The sequence below is a fragment of the Lampris incognitus genome, chromosome 1 (genome assembly GCF_029633865.1).
Source record: "Lampris incognitus isolate fLamInc1 chromosome 1, fLamInc1.hap2, whole genome shotgun sequence".
Classification (NCBI taxonomy): domain Eukaryota; kingdom Metazoa; phylum Chordata; class Actinopteri; order Lampriformes; family Lampridae; genus Lampris; species Lampris incognitus.
Genome location: NC_079211.1, coordinates 109,558,378 through 109,575,437, shown reverse-complemented (window position 1 = coordinate 109,575,437; position 17,060 = coordinate 109,558,378). Strand labels below are relative to the sequence as shown.

Genomic DNA, 17,060 nt, shown 5'->3' with positions numbered 1-17,060 from the left:
GCAGAATATACAACGAACAACAGTATACTTTTCAGTCACCAACTCATATTACCAGGACTTAACAGGGTAAATTCCCACTAAAATACATGGTCATTCTGGCCCCATACCAGGGCCGAGATAACTGAAAGATTGCTCCAAGTTGAATTTGTAACTACAATTACGAGTTTGACTGCCAAATGATACTCAATCATCCGCTAATCACGTCTATACAAAACCTCATCTCAACACAACTCTACACCAGCTGAGTTCACTGGTTAGCCCTCTCCTGTCTGGTTAAAGGGTGTTAACCGGTGAAATCAGCTTAGCTGGTGTTGTGTTGGGTTGGGAAGAAATCCTGCACGCACATGGCCTTGACGGTGTGCAAAGAGGGTTTAGTCACCGGGCAGGCCAATACGGTGCCAGGATCAGTAGTTAGACTGAGGCTTTTCAGTGCAGCTGACGATAGGGCATGTACGGATGGTGCGGGAGATTTCTGACAGCACCGCCAGACATACTCTCCTTATACAATGGGCCATGTGTGTGCGGTTTTTTTGGGTGTGCTGGGCTTCTGTGTATGCAGTATGCAAACGCAGTGGTTCATACCCTGTTGTGGAATCGAGCAGGCCTGTACGACCGTTTGGAGAGGTTGTAGACGGCGTAGTGGCCAGCGTGACGGGAGTCCAGAAACAACCGGACATCTTCAATGTTGTTCTTTATCGCAGACTCAACCCCTTCCGCCGGGAATGACATCACTGCACACAAACACAAATATATGCAGCATTGAGGGAAAGCATAAAACAGCCGTTTAAAGGGTTTTTCTACCTGAAATGTGTTTTTCAACTGGGAAATCTCATTTTGTAAAGGGTTATACTGGAGAGTGTCAGGTGGTGTTATTTTCATTATCTTCATTCAGTGGTTGAGTTTGTCATTTTGATACCATGCAGAGCAAGGGTATTCGTGATAATTTAAAAGGACTACAGTTTAGGGCCCACAGGTCAATCAAGTCCCATTCAGACTCCCTACCTATTCTCATCAGCTAGGCTTTCTCAACCTGAGCTACAGACCTTGACTTCTTTCTTTGTGTTTAAAAGTAAAAAGTTGGTAGTAGTGTGTAACGATCTATCACCTCATCTGTCTCTTTGAGCAATAACGGAGGATTTATTCGCTATGGCCTGTAGCTTGAAATCCATCCATCCATTATCCAAACCACTGCTCTCGGGGTCGCGGGGATGCTGGAGCATATCCCAGCAGTCATTGGGCAGCAGGTGGGGAGACACCCTGGACAGGCTGCCAGTCCATTACAGGGCCTATGCAGATTATGTAGACTATGCAGGGACTTCTTACTCCAATTCTACACTATAACTATGATTTTGATGACAATATAACAGTAGACACAAGGCTCTGCGTTTTCGGTTTTTGTTTTTCAAAGCCATCCAGCATGCCAAATTTCGCCACAAGAGGACACTGTTACATAACCTCATATGAACAGGAACAACTTTTGGCTCTGTGGAAACATAAAATCCGGGTGAGAATCGGGTTAAACAGATCTGCTTCTTTTAAAAAATCCGAGTATTTTTCGGTGAAAATCAGTAAAAAACGAAAACGCTGAGCCTCGAGTATACACGTACATTTGTGTAAATATGTATTTACAACCAGGTAAAAAATACATTCATCCATTATCTGAACTGCTTATCCTGCTCTCAGGGTCACGGGGATGCTGGAGCCTATCCCAGCAGTCACTGGGTGGCAGGTGGGGAGACACCCTGGACAGGCTGCCAGGCCATCACAGGGCCGGCATACACCCCCCCCCCACACACACACACACACACCCACACCCACACACACATTCATACCTAGGGATAATTTAGTAGGGCCGATTCACCTGACCTACATGTCTTTGGACTGTGGGAGGCAGTGTTGTAGTACTCGAGTCCAGGACTCGGACTCATGTCAGACTCGAGCCCTAATTTTCAGGGCCTGTGACTCGACTTGGACTTGAGCGCTGATGATTTGGACGTGGACTCGGATTCGAACACTGGGGACTTGAGACTTGACTCGGACTCGAGGTTGAGTGACTCGACTACAAAACTGGTGTGTGTGCACATGCTTGCGAATGCATTTGTTTGGCTGTTGTGTCACAAAGTAAATAAACTCTCTTTGAAGTGGTGACAGCTGTGTCATTTTTGTTTCAGGTTGACCTTTTTTATTTGTATGTCAGCTTTTTTATGGTGCCAGAGTGGAGCACTGGAGCCCATCTTGAAACTCCACTCAGACTCAACCTTGATGACTCAGACTCGGACTCAGGTAATGGGGACTTGACTTGGACACTTCTTTGGGGACTTGGACTCGAAAACTGGGGACTCGAGAGACTTGACTTGGACTTGAGGTTTAGTGACTCAACTACAACACTGGTGGGAGGAAACCGGAGCCCCTGGAAGAAACTCACACAGACGTGGGGAGGCCATGCAAACTCTACACAGAGGACGACCCAGGATGACCCACCAAGGTTGGACTACCCCGGGGCTTGAACCCTGGACCTTCTTACTGTGAGGCAACTGCACTAACCACTGCGCCACCATGCCGGTAAGTACATTTAATAAAGGGAAAACCTTCAATAAAGTCCATGAAAAACTCCAGGTCAAAGCAAAGTTTTTGCGGGTTTTACATATTTTATATCGGAGCTTTTGTAAAGGTAGAAAGGACAGCACCTCCCTTAAACCACTGCACAAATGATGGTGCTTTATTCCACTTCCAGTTAAAAAGAATGAGTCTGCAAGCTACCAATGAAGCAAATGCTAGAGCATGTGCCCGCAAAGTTGTGACCTTACAGTTAGGGGGTGGTATGCCAAAGACAGCTGTGTTTCAGAGTCAGTAGGTTCTTGTAAATGCATTGTGAGAACAATGCGTTGACATTAAAAAGAAAAAGTGCTTTTGAATACTTAAGTATTTTTAAAAGCAAGTACTCCAGTACTTTAACTCAAATAAAAATTTGACTGAACAACGTTCACTTGGTGTTGGAGTAATATTTGACCAGGAGTATCTATACTTTGACTCAAGTGGAATTGTGTACTTTGTCCACCTCTGTGTGTATAGCTTTAAATCACTGAAGCAAAATGTAAAGAATCACATTGTTCACACTGTCCCGTAACACGTCTTCACACCTCTCACTGAGTGATCGATGAGCGTGAAGGAAAATGCCAAGAGTACCATCTCCCCCGTCCTCCCACACCTGCCATGATGGCTTTCTCTTCAATCTTCACACTGTCCTTTTTGCTCTCTCATGCAAGTTTGTTCCTGAGTCGTTTGTCTCGACTGTAGAGTGATTTGAAAAGTTTTGTTTTAGGGAAATGCAATACAAAAAAAAAACAAGATTATCATATTTACCTGCAATTCTGGAGGTGATGTATGAAATATCCAGGTCCCCTTTGGCATAGCTGTGAGAGGAACACAAGAAAAAACACACTCATCAACTTAACCACAGTGGACAGTAAAGCAAGGGAGAGGAAATACAATTACCAACAAAACTAAACAGACATATACAGATTTGCTGTATATTAAAGGTTTGTGGAAATTCTGTCTGATATAATAAACCCTGTACAAAGAGGTTCCTCAAGGAAGCTCTTTGGGCTTGGCTAACATTCTCCATTCTGTACAGGAAACAGTGGAAAACCCCATCACGAGAAAATCTGATCGAACACACTTTGCAATGGATCCATAAATATTTAACATTGTTAAGCTGCGTTCTGCTTTTACTGCTTCTACACTGAGTAGAACATAGAAAAAGCTGCCATCTTAACCAAGACTACTTCATTTAGTTTGATATTTAGTCTTAAAACGTTATTTATCATGGACGAAAGTAATTTCATTCTGCCATTAGAGTTTAATAAGCCCACTGTTTCCAATGCAGCTTTACTTATCCAAGGAAAGTTAATACCTTGAAAAAAAACTGAATAAGGCTATTACTAGTTTCAATAAAATTATGCCATATTATATATATAATTATGCTATAAAACATGCTATATTATATATATAATTATGCTATATTATATATGTAGTTATGCTATAAATCATGCTATATTATAGATATATAAATATGCTATAAATTATGCTATAGTTTTAATAGAATTATGAGGAAAATGAAAATTCTTGAAAAACTGATTTAAGCGGCAAAGAAATGACATCTGACATGATGTCATTGTACATCATCATTGGTAAATTCTTTCACTTTAAAAAAAGAAAAGAAACAAACAAAACCAACAACAGCATTGCCAGACTCAATACAGCTCCATTCATCCAAGTCTGTTTGGATGGATGGAGGCTAGTCATTTAAACCAGCCAAAAGTTTAAACTGAGACAATCTACAATATTTTCTTCACAATAGCAAGTTTTGGGGGGGTTTTATATCACAAGATGATGCAAAAGAACAAATTGGTCTACTTTGATTCTGAGTCTCTACTGCCACTGATATAAAACCACGTGTGCGTTAGCGATGAAAGCGTGCAGTAACGTTAGCGTCCAGCTCCATCACTTTTAACACTGCATATACACAAACACAAACTAGACAGGCTAAGGCCGGGGACACAGCACACACACTATGGACCAGACTACAAACAATGGACATCACACAGTGAAGGACTGGTGCTGACAAGAGTTTCAACACCTTGTGTCGCACAGGAATACACACTTGGGTATATGGGCTGGCAACGGGTTTCAGACCAGGATCCCACACAGCATACAACCATTCAACTTCCCAAAAAAACACAAACTCTCACTGTGTCACTCATTAACACTAGAACGACCGGGATTTCACGCCTACCTAAAACGACCATGGGCGGTCAAAATGGCCACCGGTTTTTAAACTCTATTCATGAATCATTTGAAAACACGATGATGATGTGGACATTCTGTTGGACAGATATCAATACTGCAGTGGAACAATGTTGTGATACAAGTGCATGTAAGAGGCAGAAAGACATCGACCTGCTGCATCTGGTTTACTCGTACGACAAACAAGGTGCAGCAGCCATTGTCTCATCAATGTGTGCTGTCAGCTCAGCAGTAAACACTTCCCACCCTTGCAAAAAGGGTATCCTTGGACCAAAGCTAACACATGCAAAATATATCACAACACTATACTACAATAAAGCTGATTGTCAGTCCAACAAAAGCATGGCCACATCGGCATCACGTTTCAGTTTTGTTTCCAAAACCTATGTGTTTGCTGCACCAGTTTTCATCCTGTCAATAAATTTCAACATCAGTATATAGAGGCAGGAAAGTGTCTCCAACCATATTAAGGATGCCAGTTAGTAATAAATAACCTGATTCCATGGTCCAGGTGTATGAAATAATAATTTAAAATTTGCAGATTTCAGCTTTAATGTCCCGAACCCTCACACAATGCAAGATCATCTGTAAACCAAGTTCCCATAATGGACCTTGAATTTGTGTAGTGTGTCCCCGGCTTACATTAAGAAGTTCTATATGCTGATGAGTCTCTATTGTTCGTGAATAGAGCATGGGCACACAAAGATGATGCTGGTTAAGACAAAATGGTAGCCAAGATGGTGGTTTAGTCAGCTGTGAGAAAAAATCAAAATGACGGATTTGTACTCAATCTACCGTTCATTCATCCACTTTCAATACTGCATTTACCCATTCACTCTTATTTGCACATTTCCTTTTCATTCACTTCCTCCCACTCATCTGTTAATTTGATTCACTCACTTGGCAGGAGAGCACGATGTAATAATGGAAACAACAAGGCAAAAAGCTTAGTAGCAAGCTCTCACCCTTTCAAAAATTACCTCCAAACACACACGCACACACATACGCACACACATGCACACAATGAGGGAGCACACAAAGCGCCTCACGAGGCAGGTGCATGATCTTGACCCATATTTACCTTGAGTTGCTAGGTGATGGAGACACAGTAGGACCATGAGGGATGGGGGGGACAGGGGCAAGGAAAATAAATGAAAACAATAAAACAACAACAAATAAACAAAAATAAATAAATGGAATAAGAGGTAAACCAAATCAAACTGTAATTGTGACTGGGCAGAGTGACTGTTAAGGTACCCGTACAAAGAGGCGAGGGACAAATTTACACACATAGACCACTTCCTGCTGTACTGACAACATCTAGAGGTGAGTCAGCGTGAACCAGTGCTCCAAAAGTCTTGTGTTGTTATTGTTGAGGAAATAAACCATCTTGAGAAAAAGGGGCAGAATCTTTGCGGCAACTCACCTGGCCACTGACTGGATGACCTTAGAGGAAGTGTCCTTGATATTCGTCAGGAAACGTTCCGTGCCCCCCTTCAGAATATCCAGGAAGCCGCTGCCCGATTGGTCAGGATCATAAACACCTAGGAATAACAGTGAAAGAAGAAGAGTTACGAAAATAAAAATAGCATGATACATTTGTGGATATGATTGATTATGGTGTAATGTTTTACACCATAATCAATCATATCCACAAATTTATCATGTTATCAATACAATTCCACCCATCAGGGGTGTTATGCTCTCAACATTTGTATGTCAAAAGGTAGGTCACTGTGGAACACAGACTTATTGTCTGTGTTCTACAAATGGCTACAAATGGCTTCTCATTAGCAGTTTTATTAATTGCTAACGAGAAGCCATTTGTAGCTGGTTAACTTGTTTCAGCAGTGTTGGTGGAATGGCCATTGAGAGGGTTGACATCAAGATAGAAATTCATAAGCTATTTTTTTATTTCTTTGGATGGATCAGTCTATGTTTTTGAGCACCAGCAACTGTGCAGGAAAATGCAACGTCTCTAAAAAAACGTACAAAAACCCTTCACAGGAGAATAAAAGCTAACAAACTCTATTGAGCTAGCTCAAAGCTAACTAAAGCCCAAATTCACATGGGAAACGTCACATCAGGGTAGACTAAAAAGTGTAGTTTAAGTGCTGCGTAGGCCATCTGTCTGATCCAAACCAACTGTCACGCCCCATATTCAAACACTACAAGGGCTACAACTAACAAGTATTTTCATAATTGATTAATCCAATGATTTTTTTACTAATGAATGTCCATCTTGAGTTTCCATAGTCCAAAGAGATGTATTAAAACTGTTTATTTAGTCTGACTAACAGCCAAAGTTAAACCCCGCTAGTACTCATTTCACAATGGCATACATTAAATGAAGACAAGCAAATCTTAACATTTATGAGACTACAACCAACAAATGTTTGGTATGTTTACTTGCTAAATGACTCAAAAGATTTATTGACCACCAAAATTGTAATCGATTACTCTTTTTTTGGTGGGGATTTTCCTAGAAAACTGTCTTAAATAAAATGAAATAAATATGTGAAATGTAAATATGTGAAATATAGGTGTGAATGTGTCGGCCCTGTGATGGACTGGCAGCCTGTTCAGGGTGTCTCCCCGCCTGCTGCCCAATGACTGTTGGGATAGGCTCCAGCTTCCTGTGACCCCGATTGGGATAAGCGGCTTGGATAATGGATGGATGGACGGATTTTTCCCCCTTTTTCTCCCCAATTGTACTTGGCCAATTACCCTATTTTCCAAGCTGTCCTGGTCGTTGCTTCACCCCCTCTGCCGATCCGGGGAGGGCTGCAGACTATACATGCCTCCTCTGATACATGTGGAGTCACCAGCCGCTTCTTTTCACCTGACAGTGAGGAGTTTCACCAGATGTAGCACATGGGAGGATCATGCTATTCCCCCCCCAGTTCCCCCTCTCCCCCGAACAGGCACCCCGACTGACCAGAGGAGGCGCTAGTGCAGCAACCAGGACACATACCCACAGACATACCCGCAGACATGGCCAATTGTGTCTGCAGGGACCCCCGACCAAGGCGGAGGTAACACAGGCATTTGAACCGGCGACCCCCATGTTGTTAGGCAATGGAATAGACTGCTATGCTATCGGACGCTCTCGATTACTTTTCTGTTAATCAACTAATCAATTAATCGACCAATCATTTCAGCATTAAAAGCTAAAGGCAGGAGTAGAGGACCAGCATTACTCTTTACTTTGAGTAAGCTACGCAGACGAAGACCATCTTTTGTGTTATCTCTCTCAATGATCGACTGTCGGTTATGGGTAAATTATCTTAACTTGAGATGACTGGAAATTTGGTTTTGCTTTAGGTCTTTTTGTCTTGTAGTTTGAGTTACCTAATTCACCTATAAAGTTGCTCTACAATGTCAACGCACTGATAAGTCACAGCACTGTTAAACTGTGTAAAAATTTACCTCAAACGAACAGAAAGCAGGAGTTTTGTTAGATTTGAATGGATCTTGATGGGAGTTTTCACATTTCCCTCATGTGTAAGAATGGATTGGATGTGTAAAAGTACTGAACAAGACAGAGGGGCTCATGGATAGACAAATGTGAGACAACGCCTGTCATGGAGTCGATGTGGATTGAAACATAGTCCGAAATGAAAGCGATCAGTTCAGTCGGACAGACAACTGGAAAAAAACTTCAGAAACGCTTTCAGTGTGAACTGGTCTTTAAAGTAAATTCACACCAACATGGGTACATTTGAATGCACATCTTTTTCTCTCAGTTTTGGACTTCCATCAGCATTTTCGACTACTGAAAACAGACATTTTCAAAACTGCCCTCCAAAGTGGATGAACTGAAAATGGCGGTCCCACGTTGTAGTGTGGACGGTGAAAACTGAGCTTTTCAACAACTTCTGATTGTCATGTGATCTCATGTCATGTGGAAGTCATAGAACGACGCTGCTGGCTTAAGTGGCCTGCACATGCCCATGCATGAACGTGGACGGCAAGCTTTTCGGAAACAATCAGAAAACACTACTGAAAACTTTCTACCCATTTTTATCATGAAAAGTGATTTCAAATTTCTCTCGACTGGCTATAGTGTTAATTACTGGACTCCATCTAAACGGTTTTAAACAGCAAATTAACTGGTTTGATGAAGGTACGAGGGGCTTGCAGGACAGAGATGAGCTGAGAGGCACATTAATTGGCAAAATTTGATCGTATGAATGGGTTAGATGGCAGGATCTGCTCCTTAACCAATATAACAAACACATTCTGCCGTCAACAGATGGTTGACTGGCCGTGCTGCAATCCTCTTAACAGACGACACACAGCCTGTGTGGGTGTTTGTGTGGGTTTATCTAAGAATATGTGCCCTTTTCACCAATTTGCAGAGAGAAAATGTTAAGGCTAAGTGACATAAAACCATTCTCATTTACTGTGTTTTGACAAAACACTTGTCCACATGACATATAATGATTTTCAAATGGTTGGAATTCAGTTGGTAGATCCACAGAGAAGATGTGCTGTGGATAAATTTGCTTAAAGCTTGGAATTATAAATTACTTATTTCTCAAATTATGGTATACAGTTGTCATTTGAAGGGTCTTCGCTGCTGTGGCCAGTGAAGAAGACAAGCTTAACTCCTATCCTGTTGTAGGTAGGGACTACGGGTGGGATCCTGGAGCTGGAGCTTAGCTGCAAATTCAGCCAAGGTAGGCAGGTAGCGTTTCTGGTTAAACAAGCTAGTTATCTCACTGGGGTAGTGGGGGAATACCACCAGGCTACAATTAATTGGTAAATTTTGGGCTATGGTGGGTTTAATTTTATTTCTAAAGTTAAATGTCTACTCTGACACTTTGACAGCAAATCCACCATCATTTGGAAGTCAAACACTTCAAAAAAGTTGGAGTATGAAATTGGGTGGAAGAGGATTTTGGTTTATCACACAGACTGCTGGGATAGGTTCCAGCATCCCCACAGCCCTGAGAGCAGGGTAAGTGGTTTGGATAATGAATGGATGGATGGATAGTTTACTTCCATTATGAAAACACTATCAAGTGGGCATCCAGGTAGCGTAGCAGTCTATTCTGTTGCCTACCAACACAGGGATCGCTGGTTCAAATCCCCGCGTTACCTCCGGCTTGGTCGGGCATCTCTACAAACACAACTGGCTGTGTCTGCGGGTGGGACGCCAGATGTGGGTATGTGTCCTGGTCGCTGCACTAGCGCCTCCTCTGGTCGGTCAGGGCGCCTCTTCAGGGGGGAGGGGGAACTGGGGGGAATGGCGTGATCCTCCCACGCACTACGTCCCCTTGGTGAAATTCCTCACTGTCAGGTGAAAAGAAGCGGTTGGCGAAGCCACATGTATCGGAGGCGGCGTGTGGTAGTCTGCAGCCCTCCCCGGATCAGCAGAGTGGGTGGAGCAGCGACCAGGAGGGCTCGGAAGAGTGGGGTAATTGGCCAAAATGGGGGGGACCACTATCAAACATTTAGTGGCAGCGAAGTATGAAGACCAGATTGCAAATGAAGAATACAAATCTTGAATGGAAAAGGCACTTCTATCCAGCCAAGATCAGAGGCTTGGTGGGAATCTTACCCACCACTGTTTCCTTCAGTTGGCTGCTAAAAAAGACAAATTGCCCTTGTGAATTACACAATGTACCCGACGCTGTACCTCACAGACAAAAAAGATGAGTCTGCTGCCTCGGAAACTCACCACAAGAACCTCATAATGGTTAGTGGTTAACGTGCTCAGCAGAAAACCTGGTCTACAACCTCCTTATGACTCTCTGGTGAGACTTTAAATATGTAGGATGGGACTTTTGAAATCCAAATGACAATTTCATTTTCATTTTCTTTTATTTATGTCAAGTCAATAAAAAACGAAGATTGACTTGATTCAGGAGATGCCATGGAACTATAAAATTTTAACAAATTCTTCAGTAAATGACATTAGTCACAAAAATTAGAAATGCTAGATTGGCTAAGTCTATCACAAGTTGTTTAATTTTCCATTATCTAAATTTGCAATCCCCCCCAAAAATCAAATGTCAACCCCACGGGGGGGGGGGGGGGTCTCGACCCTCATGGTAAGTACCACTGTTGTTTTGGGTGTTGATCCTTCCCTCATCAGTCTGTGTGTCTGGGGGTGGTCCATGGGAGGTCTAACCTGATTATGGCCATGTGTGACTTGCCCCACGGTGTGCATCGTCTGTCGATGTGTTCATGAGCATGCGGGTGTGTTTTAAGCCTGACAGCAGCCATGTCAGCTTATTAGTGATAAGCTGTGACATACTGAAAAGAGTGCTTGGAGTTTAAGTCCATTGCTCAGGGGCATGTCAACAGAGGGGAACATTAACAGGACCATGTGGAAAGATAGCCAGGACAGTGCACAGACGAGAGCCACCGATTCTGATTGGAATTTGGCAATGGCAGTTCTGAGTTTCAAATGCAATATCCTGTTCTATGAACTTTGCTCAGATACTGTTGGTTTGCTGCCATCTGATTTTTAAGAGCATCACTATGAACATGTTGTGGAGGGCAGTGTCACGGTTCACTCTTACCACCAGTATCTCTCCATTCAGAGCACAGCAACTGTCCACTTCTATATCTCAATCATCCCACAATAAAAAAAATATCTGCTTTAGGGGGTCCGGGTAGTGTAGCAAAAAAATATATGTTTTAGGGTGTCCGGGTAGTGTAGCAGTCTATTCCTTTGCCTACCAACATGGGGAAGGCAGTTCGAATCCCCGTGTTACCTCCGGCTTGGTGGGGCATCCCTACAGACACAACTGGCTGTGTCTATGGGTGGAAAGCCAGATGCGGGTATGTGTCCTGGTCGCTGCACTAGCGCCTCCTCTGGTAGGTCAGGGCACCTGTTCAGGGGTGAAGGGGAACTGGGGGGAATAGCGTCATCCCTCCACGCGCTACGTCCCCCTGGCGAAATTCTTCACTGGCAGGTGAAAAGAAGCAGCTGGCGACTCCACATGTATCGGGAGAGGCATGTGGTGGTCTGTAGCCCTCCCCAGATCGGCAACAAGCGGGATGGCTCGGAAGAGTGGGGTGATGGGCCGGATACAATTAGGAAGAAAAGGGGGGGGGTATCTGCTTTGTCCATCAGAAAGGATTGATGTATTTGTTTGGGGTGCCTTAAAAATAATTGGGGAGCCCCTGCCCTGGGGAGTGGATGGCGATATGGGGCCAAGAATACAACCTGACAAGGCCCTCAAAACAATGGCTTTGCTAATGATGGGACTAATTTGTAATGACTAATACTTGGAAAAGGTTTATTTAAATGATCTTTACTAGCCTGCAGCTGATAAAGAGGCCCCCAGAAAACTGTGGAGATGGCAGATATTGACGGAAACAGGCTCTCAAAATTGCTTTGCTTGGTTGGTTTGTATCATTTGATTCTGATCCAGTAGTTCTCAGTCTTTCCTGTTTTATGACCATCACAAATATGGTCCAGCGGAGAGCCATCCCTGATCAGCCTGTCAGCAACTCAGGTATTATTTGATCGCTTGGCTGAATGTCAAACGGTAGCTACTAAAGGCACGAGTTTACTCAGTCAGAAAGTAAAGACATCCACACAGTGAACAATTTGGCTTATTCGGTGCCTCCGGGATTTCGCAATCGCAACAATCAACGCAGATTCAGCCAACCCCCATGAATTCTGCGCGACCTTGCAATTTTATCCGATCTCCGCATCTTTTCCACAAATTTGACAAATTATCGTAGTTTCCCGTGAATTTCACCAATCATAGCATTCGCGCAAACCATTGAGCCATACTTCACCAAACTAATTTCCTTGTTTCTGGTTGTGAAGATGCAGACATGTGCTCCACCAACGTCTCACACTTACAAACTAAAATTACTGCCAAAGACTATCCATCCAGCCATTATCCGAATCACTTATCCTGGGATCCTGGAGCCTATCCCAGCAGTCATTGGGCGGCAGGCAGGGAGAAACCCTGGACAGGCCGCCAGACCATCACACACTGCCGACATACACAGACACACACACACATTTATACCTAGGGACTATTTAGTACAGCAGAGTCACCTGACCTACATGTCTTTGGACTGGGGGAGGAAACCAGAGCAACCGCAGGAAACCCACGCAGACATGGGAAGAACATGCAAACTTCACACAGAGCACGACCCGGGACGACCCCAAGGTTGGACTAACCCTGGGGCTCGAACCCAGGACCTTCTTGCTGTGAGGCAACCGCACTAACCACTCCGCAACCGTGCCGCCCTGCCAAAGACCATGCAAGGCAATTCCCTGATGTTCTGCATAAAAGCAGGGGTAAACTGTTTTGCACCACGTGCAAAACAGTGGTGGAACACAAATGCAAATCATCGATTGACAGGCACTTTTCTACTGCAAGACACACCCAGAGAATGGCTGAAATGCGTGGACATGGACAAATGATCATGACAGAGGCTGCTGCATGCTCTATTGCAAGGGTGGAAAGAATCAAGGTGAGTTGGATTCAGCTTGCATGGTTATTGGTGAGGTTCTGTGCACTTTAACTTTTAAGCCTGTTTACTGCTTTGTGGAATATCCCCAAGGCTCAGCGTTTTTGGTTTTTATTTTTCAAAGCCATCCAGCATGCCGAATTTCACCACAAGAGGACACTGTTACATAACCTCACACGAACAGGAACAACGTTTGGATCCGTGGAAACATAAAATTCGGCTGAAAATCAGTTTAAAAATCTGGGTATTTTTTGGTGATAATCGGTAAAAACCGAAAACACTGAGCCTTGAATACCCCCTAAGTACACTTCTTCATTTAGAAATAAAGCATATATTGTCAGAATTTTTGCAACCCTGAGCCTTTTCTGGTAAGCTTACTTACAACACTCAGAACAGTGCGGTTTTATTCTCACTGTAACAAGTTGCCTTTGATTTTTAATGAATTTTACCCCCCGCCCCCCCCCCCCAATCGCAACTATTTGTGCAATTTTCACTTGCTCCCTGCAATTTCATTGCAAAATAATGGCTAAAAACATCGCAACATGCACTGCAATTTTTTTTAGAAAAACTGCTGCAAAATCAGGCATTTTAGGCTGCAACAATCCCCAAAAAAGCCCGCGAAATCCTGGAGGGACTTCGTAATGACAGTAAAGTTACAGGAGGGGAGACCTGGGGCCTCATGTATCAATCGTTAGTATGGGCAAATTTGTTCATACACACCCATGGGATTTTTAGCCCTGAAGTTTGTCTCAGAGACCAGTGAGACTACATTCAGGGGTTACGCAGGCAACCCCTGAATGTAGACACCGATTGGCTAACACTGATGTCTGTGCAGGCCTCGGTGATTGCTCGTTGCAAGAAGTAGACAATAGATGTTAGGAGGAAGGAATTACGAATAACCATCATGCTTTGCTGCTGACTGTCAGACAATTTTGAGGGCTAAAAAAGCTCATGGGTGTGTAAGAACAAATCTGCCCACAGTAACGATTGATACATCTGCCCCTGGACAGATGTAAGGGAATACACTTTAGAGGCCTACAATAAGACACAGCTACATCCAAACAACCCACACCCAGCTCCCCACCCACCCCATGCATGTTTATATCTAAAACAGTCCCCTCCACTAGAAATACAGATTTGCACTATCTCACTTTAAGCATGGTTCCCCACCTCATCCAAACCCTTTCAACAAATCCTTCACTTCCTCACATACCTCCATTAAAAACACACACACACGCCTCTTCCCAAATCACAAACATACACGAACACACAGAAATAAACACATACATGACAGCAAACACATGACCCTCCCATCTTCCCGCAGCTCTGCCCCGCCCTGCCACCGTCTTACCTGCGCTGTTCTGGATGTTGTGTATCTGCATGGGCGGCTGTCCCCCATTGTTCCCGAAGCCTCCGTTCTGCTCCAGCAGCTGAAGATATTCATAGCCATCATAAACCGGGCGCCAGCAGTAGTACGGACTCAACATACTCATTGAACACGACAGTGCCACACAGGTGAATGAAATAAAAGTTTAAACTGAACATACAGAGGAAAACTCAGGTAAAAAAAGGGAGAGATGCTCCAGGTGGTTTATAATCGGTAGGTGGAGCAAGAGGAAGAGCCACCACAGCGCTCTACAAATGAATGATCCAAATTAATGTCTGAGGGGAAAAAACAATCACATCCCGGCAACGAATAAAAAACAGGCCTTGTCAGAGAAAAAGGGAAAACAAAGATGACAGTATAATAAGAACCGGTTAAATCCCAGGAGAAGCTTGGTCGGTTGACTGCTGTTCTGTGATGATGGAATGAAAAAGGGCAAATTTCTGGCTCAAAAGAACAGCCTGAGGATTAGCTGGCATAAACCAATATGGATGCAAAACGTGGCCGAGTTGGAAAACCACTAAACTGTCGCCGTCAGAGGACCGAGATGGCCAACCGGTCCCGTCTCCTTGCTGCTCTCTCTTGGTATCGCTTCGAATCCTTCCACTTTCCCCAATTCCTTCCGCTTTTTCTCCCCTTTCTCTTTCCCTGTTTCTCTTAGTCTCTCTCTCCGTCCCCCCCCCCCCTCTGGAGCAGGAGGAGGAGCAGAATGATGAGAAGGAGGAGTGTAATCTCCTTATGTCCGGCAGAGAGAAACCCCGTCTTAACCCAGATCAGATTAAGCGATCTCTAAATCTTCCTTTGCTATGTACACAGTTACCCCCCTCCCCAATTGGGTCTCATCATTACACATAAAAACAACCCCCCCCCCAAAAAAAAAACATCTCAACTTTTCAATGCACACAGCTGCAGCTGGCATCATGTCCAGCTCCTAACTGCATTCTGCTTGCTTTACTACTTTTGGCTCTGTCCTCAGGAGCAACTGTTTTGGAAAAAACACATGCTCCAGCATCTAATAATAGATACTGGAGCTTTCTATTACAGATTAACACTTCAGTTCTTCCAACCAAAATCCACGTATAACGCAGAAAATAGAAATGTCCTCAGGACTAACACAGGAGGGGTCCAGAATAAATGCATGAGGGGCTACATATCCATCCATCCATCCATCCATTACCTAAACGGCTTATCCTGCTGTCAGGGTCGCGAGGATACTGGAGCCTATCCCATCAGTCATTGAGCAGCAAGGGGGGGAGGGGACACCCTGGACAGGCCGCCAGGCCATCACAGGGCCCACACACACACACACACACACACACACACACACACACACACACACACACACACACACACACACATACCTGGGGACAATTTAGTACGGCCGATTCACCTGACCAGTCTTTGGACTGTGGGAGAAAACCGGAGCACCCAGAGGAAACCCATGCAAACACGGAAAGACCATGCAAACTCCACACAGAGGACGACCCCCAAGGTTGGACTACCCCGGGACTCAACCCAGGACCTTTTTGCTGAGAGGCGACCGCGCTATCCACTGCGCCATGGTGCCGCCATAGAGGAGAGTAGCATGACCATAAATGACAGCAAAACACAGTAGAAACTCTCACAATGAGATGAAATGAAATGAGTGCACATAAAGAACATAAATAAACAGTCTGTACTGCGTTTTGCTGTCATTTATGGTCGCATTAATTTCTCTTCTCCTCTGCTCTCTGCTTCATTGCGGGCGGGGCTCAGACCCTCCACACACGGAGCTCAGCAGAGCAGAGAGACACACAGTGATGGAGAGTTGACAACAGCTACACTAGTTACCAGTGGCGGCTGGCCAGTACAGGGCACTGGGGCACCGCCCCCTCCAAATATCAAGAGATGAAAATCTACTTAAACATGTTAAATATAATTTAGTTGTATAATACAGGCCCTGTGATGGTCTGGCGGCCTGTCCAGGGTGTCTCCCGCCTGCCGCCCAATGACTGCTGGGATAGACTCCAGCATCCCCATGACCCTGAGAGCAGGATAAGCGGTTAAGATAATGGATGGACGGATGGATGTATAATGCAAATAATTATGAAATAAAAGTGTTTTTCAGTCTGTGAGCGCCTGTCAGCAGTATATTGGTTCCAAATGGTATTTGGTTGATTTGTCTGAATACATATACTTCGTGGGTGTGGGGCGCCGGCCAAACGATAGCTTATGTAAGCCCTCAGACTTCTGGTGAGCAGGTGATCTGAGGCTGCCGTCTGATTGGTTTCTTCAGATTTTCCATGGGGCGCAGTTCTGTGCGCCCCAGACACTCCCACTTCTATTGGCAGCGAACTGGTATTGTTTTAATGGTTTTTGATCTAATGTAATTGGACAATTCTCGTGGCTGTCAATCACGTTCACACCCACCACGACGCCT

At 44.3% G+C, this 17,060-nt stretch overlaps 1 protein-coding gene across 1 annotated transcript in view; it reads right to left on the bottom strand.

Annotated features, from left to right (window-relative positions):
* The window catches only part of gak (cyclin G associated kinase), a 70,984-nt gene that overhangs the window by 30,958 nt on the left and 22,966 nt on the right, over window positions 1-17,060 (bottom strand). The window contains exons 10-14 of the mRNA XM_056283974.1: window positions 14,609-14,687; window positions 6,233-6,350; window positions 5,888-5,896; window positions 3,364-3,413; window positions 583-731 (exon numbers count right to left, since the gene is read on the bottom strand). Of these exons, the coding sequence (XP_056139949.1) occupies window positions 583-731; window positions 3,364-3,413; window positions 5,888-5,896; window positions 6,233-6,350; window positions 14,609-14,687 (405 nt within the window). The remainder of the gene's footprint in view (window positions 1-582; window positions 732-3,363; window positions 3,414-5,887; window positions 5,897-6,232; window positions 6,351-14,608; window positions 14,688-17,060) is intronic.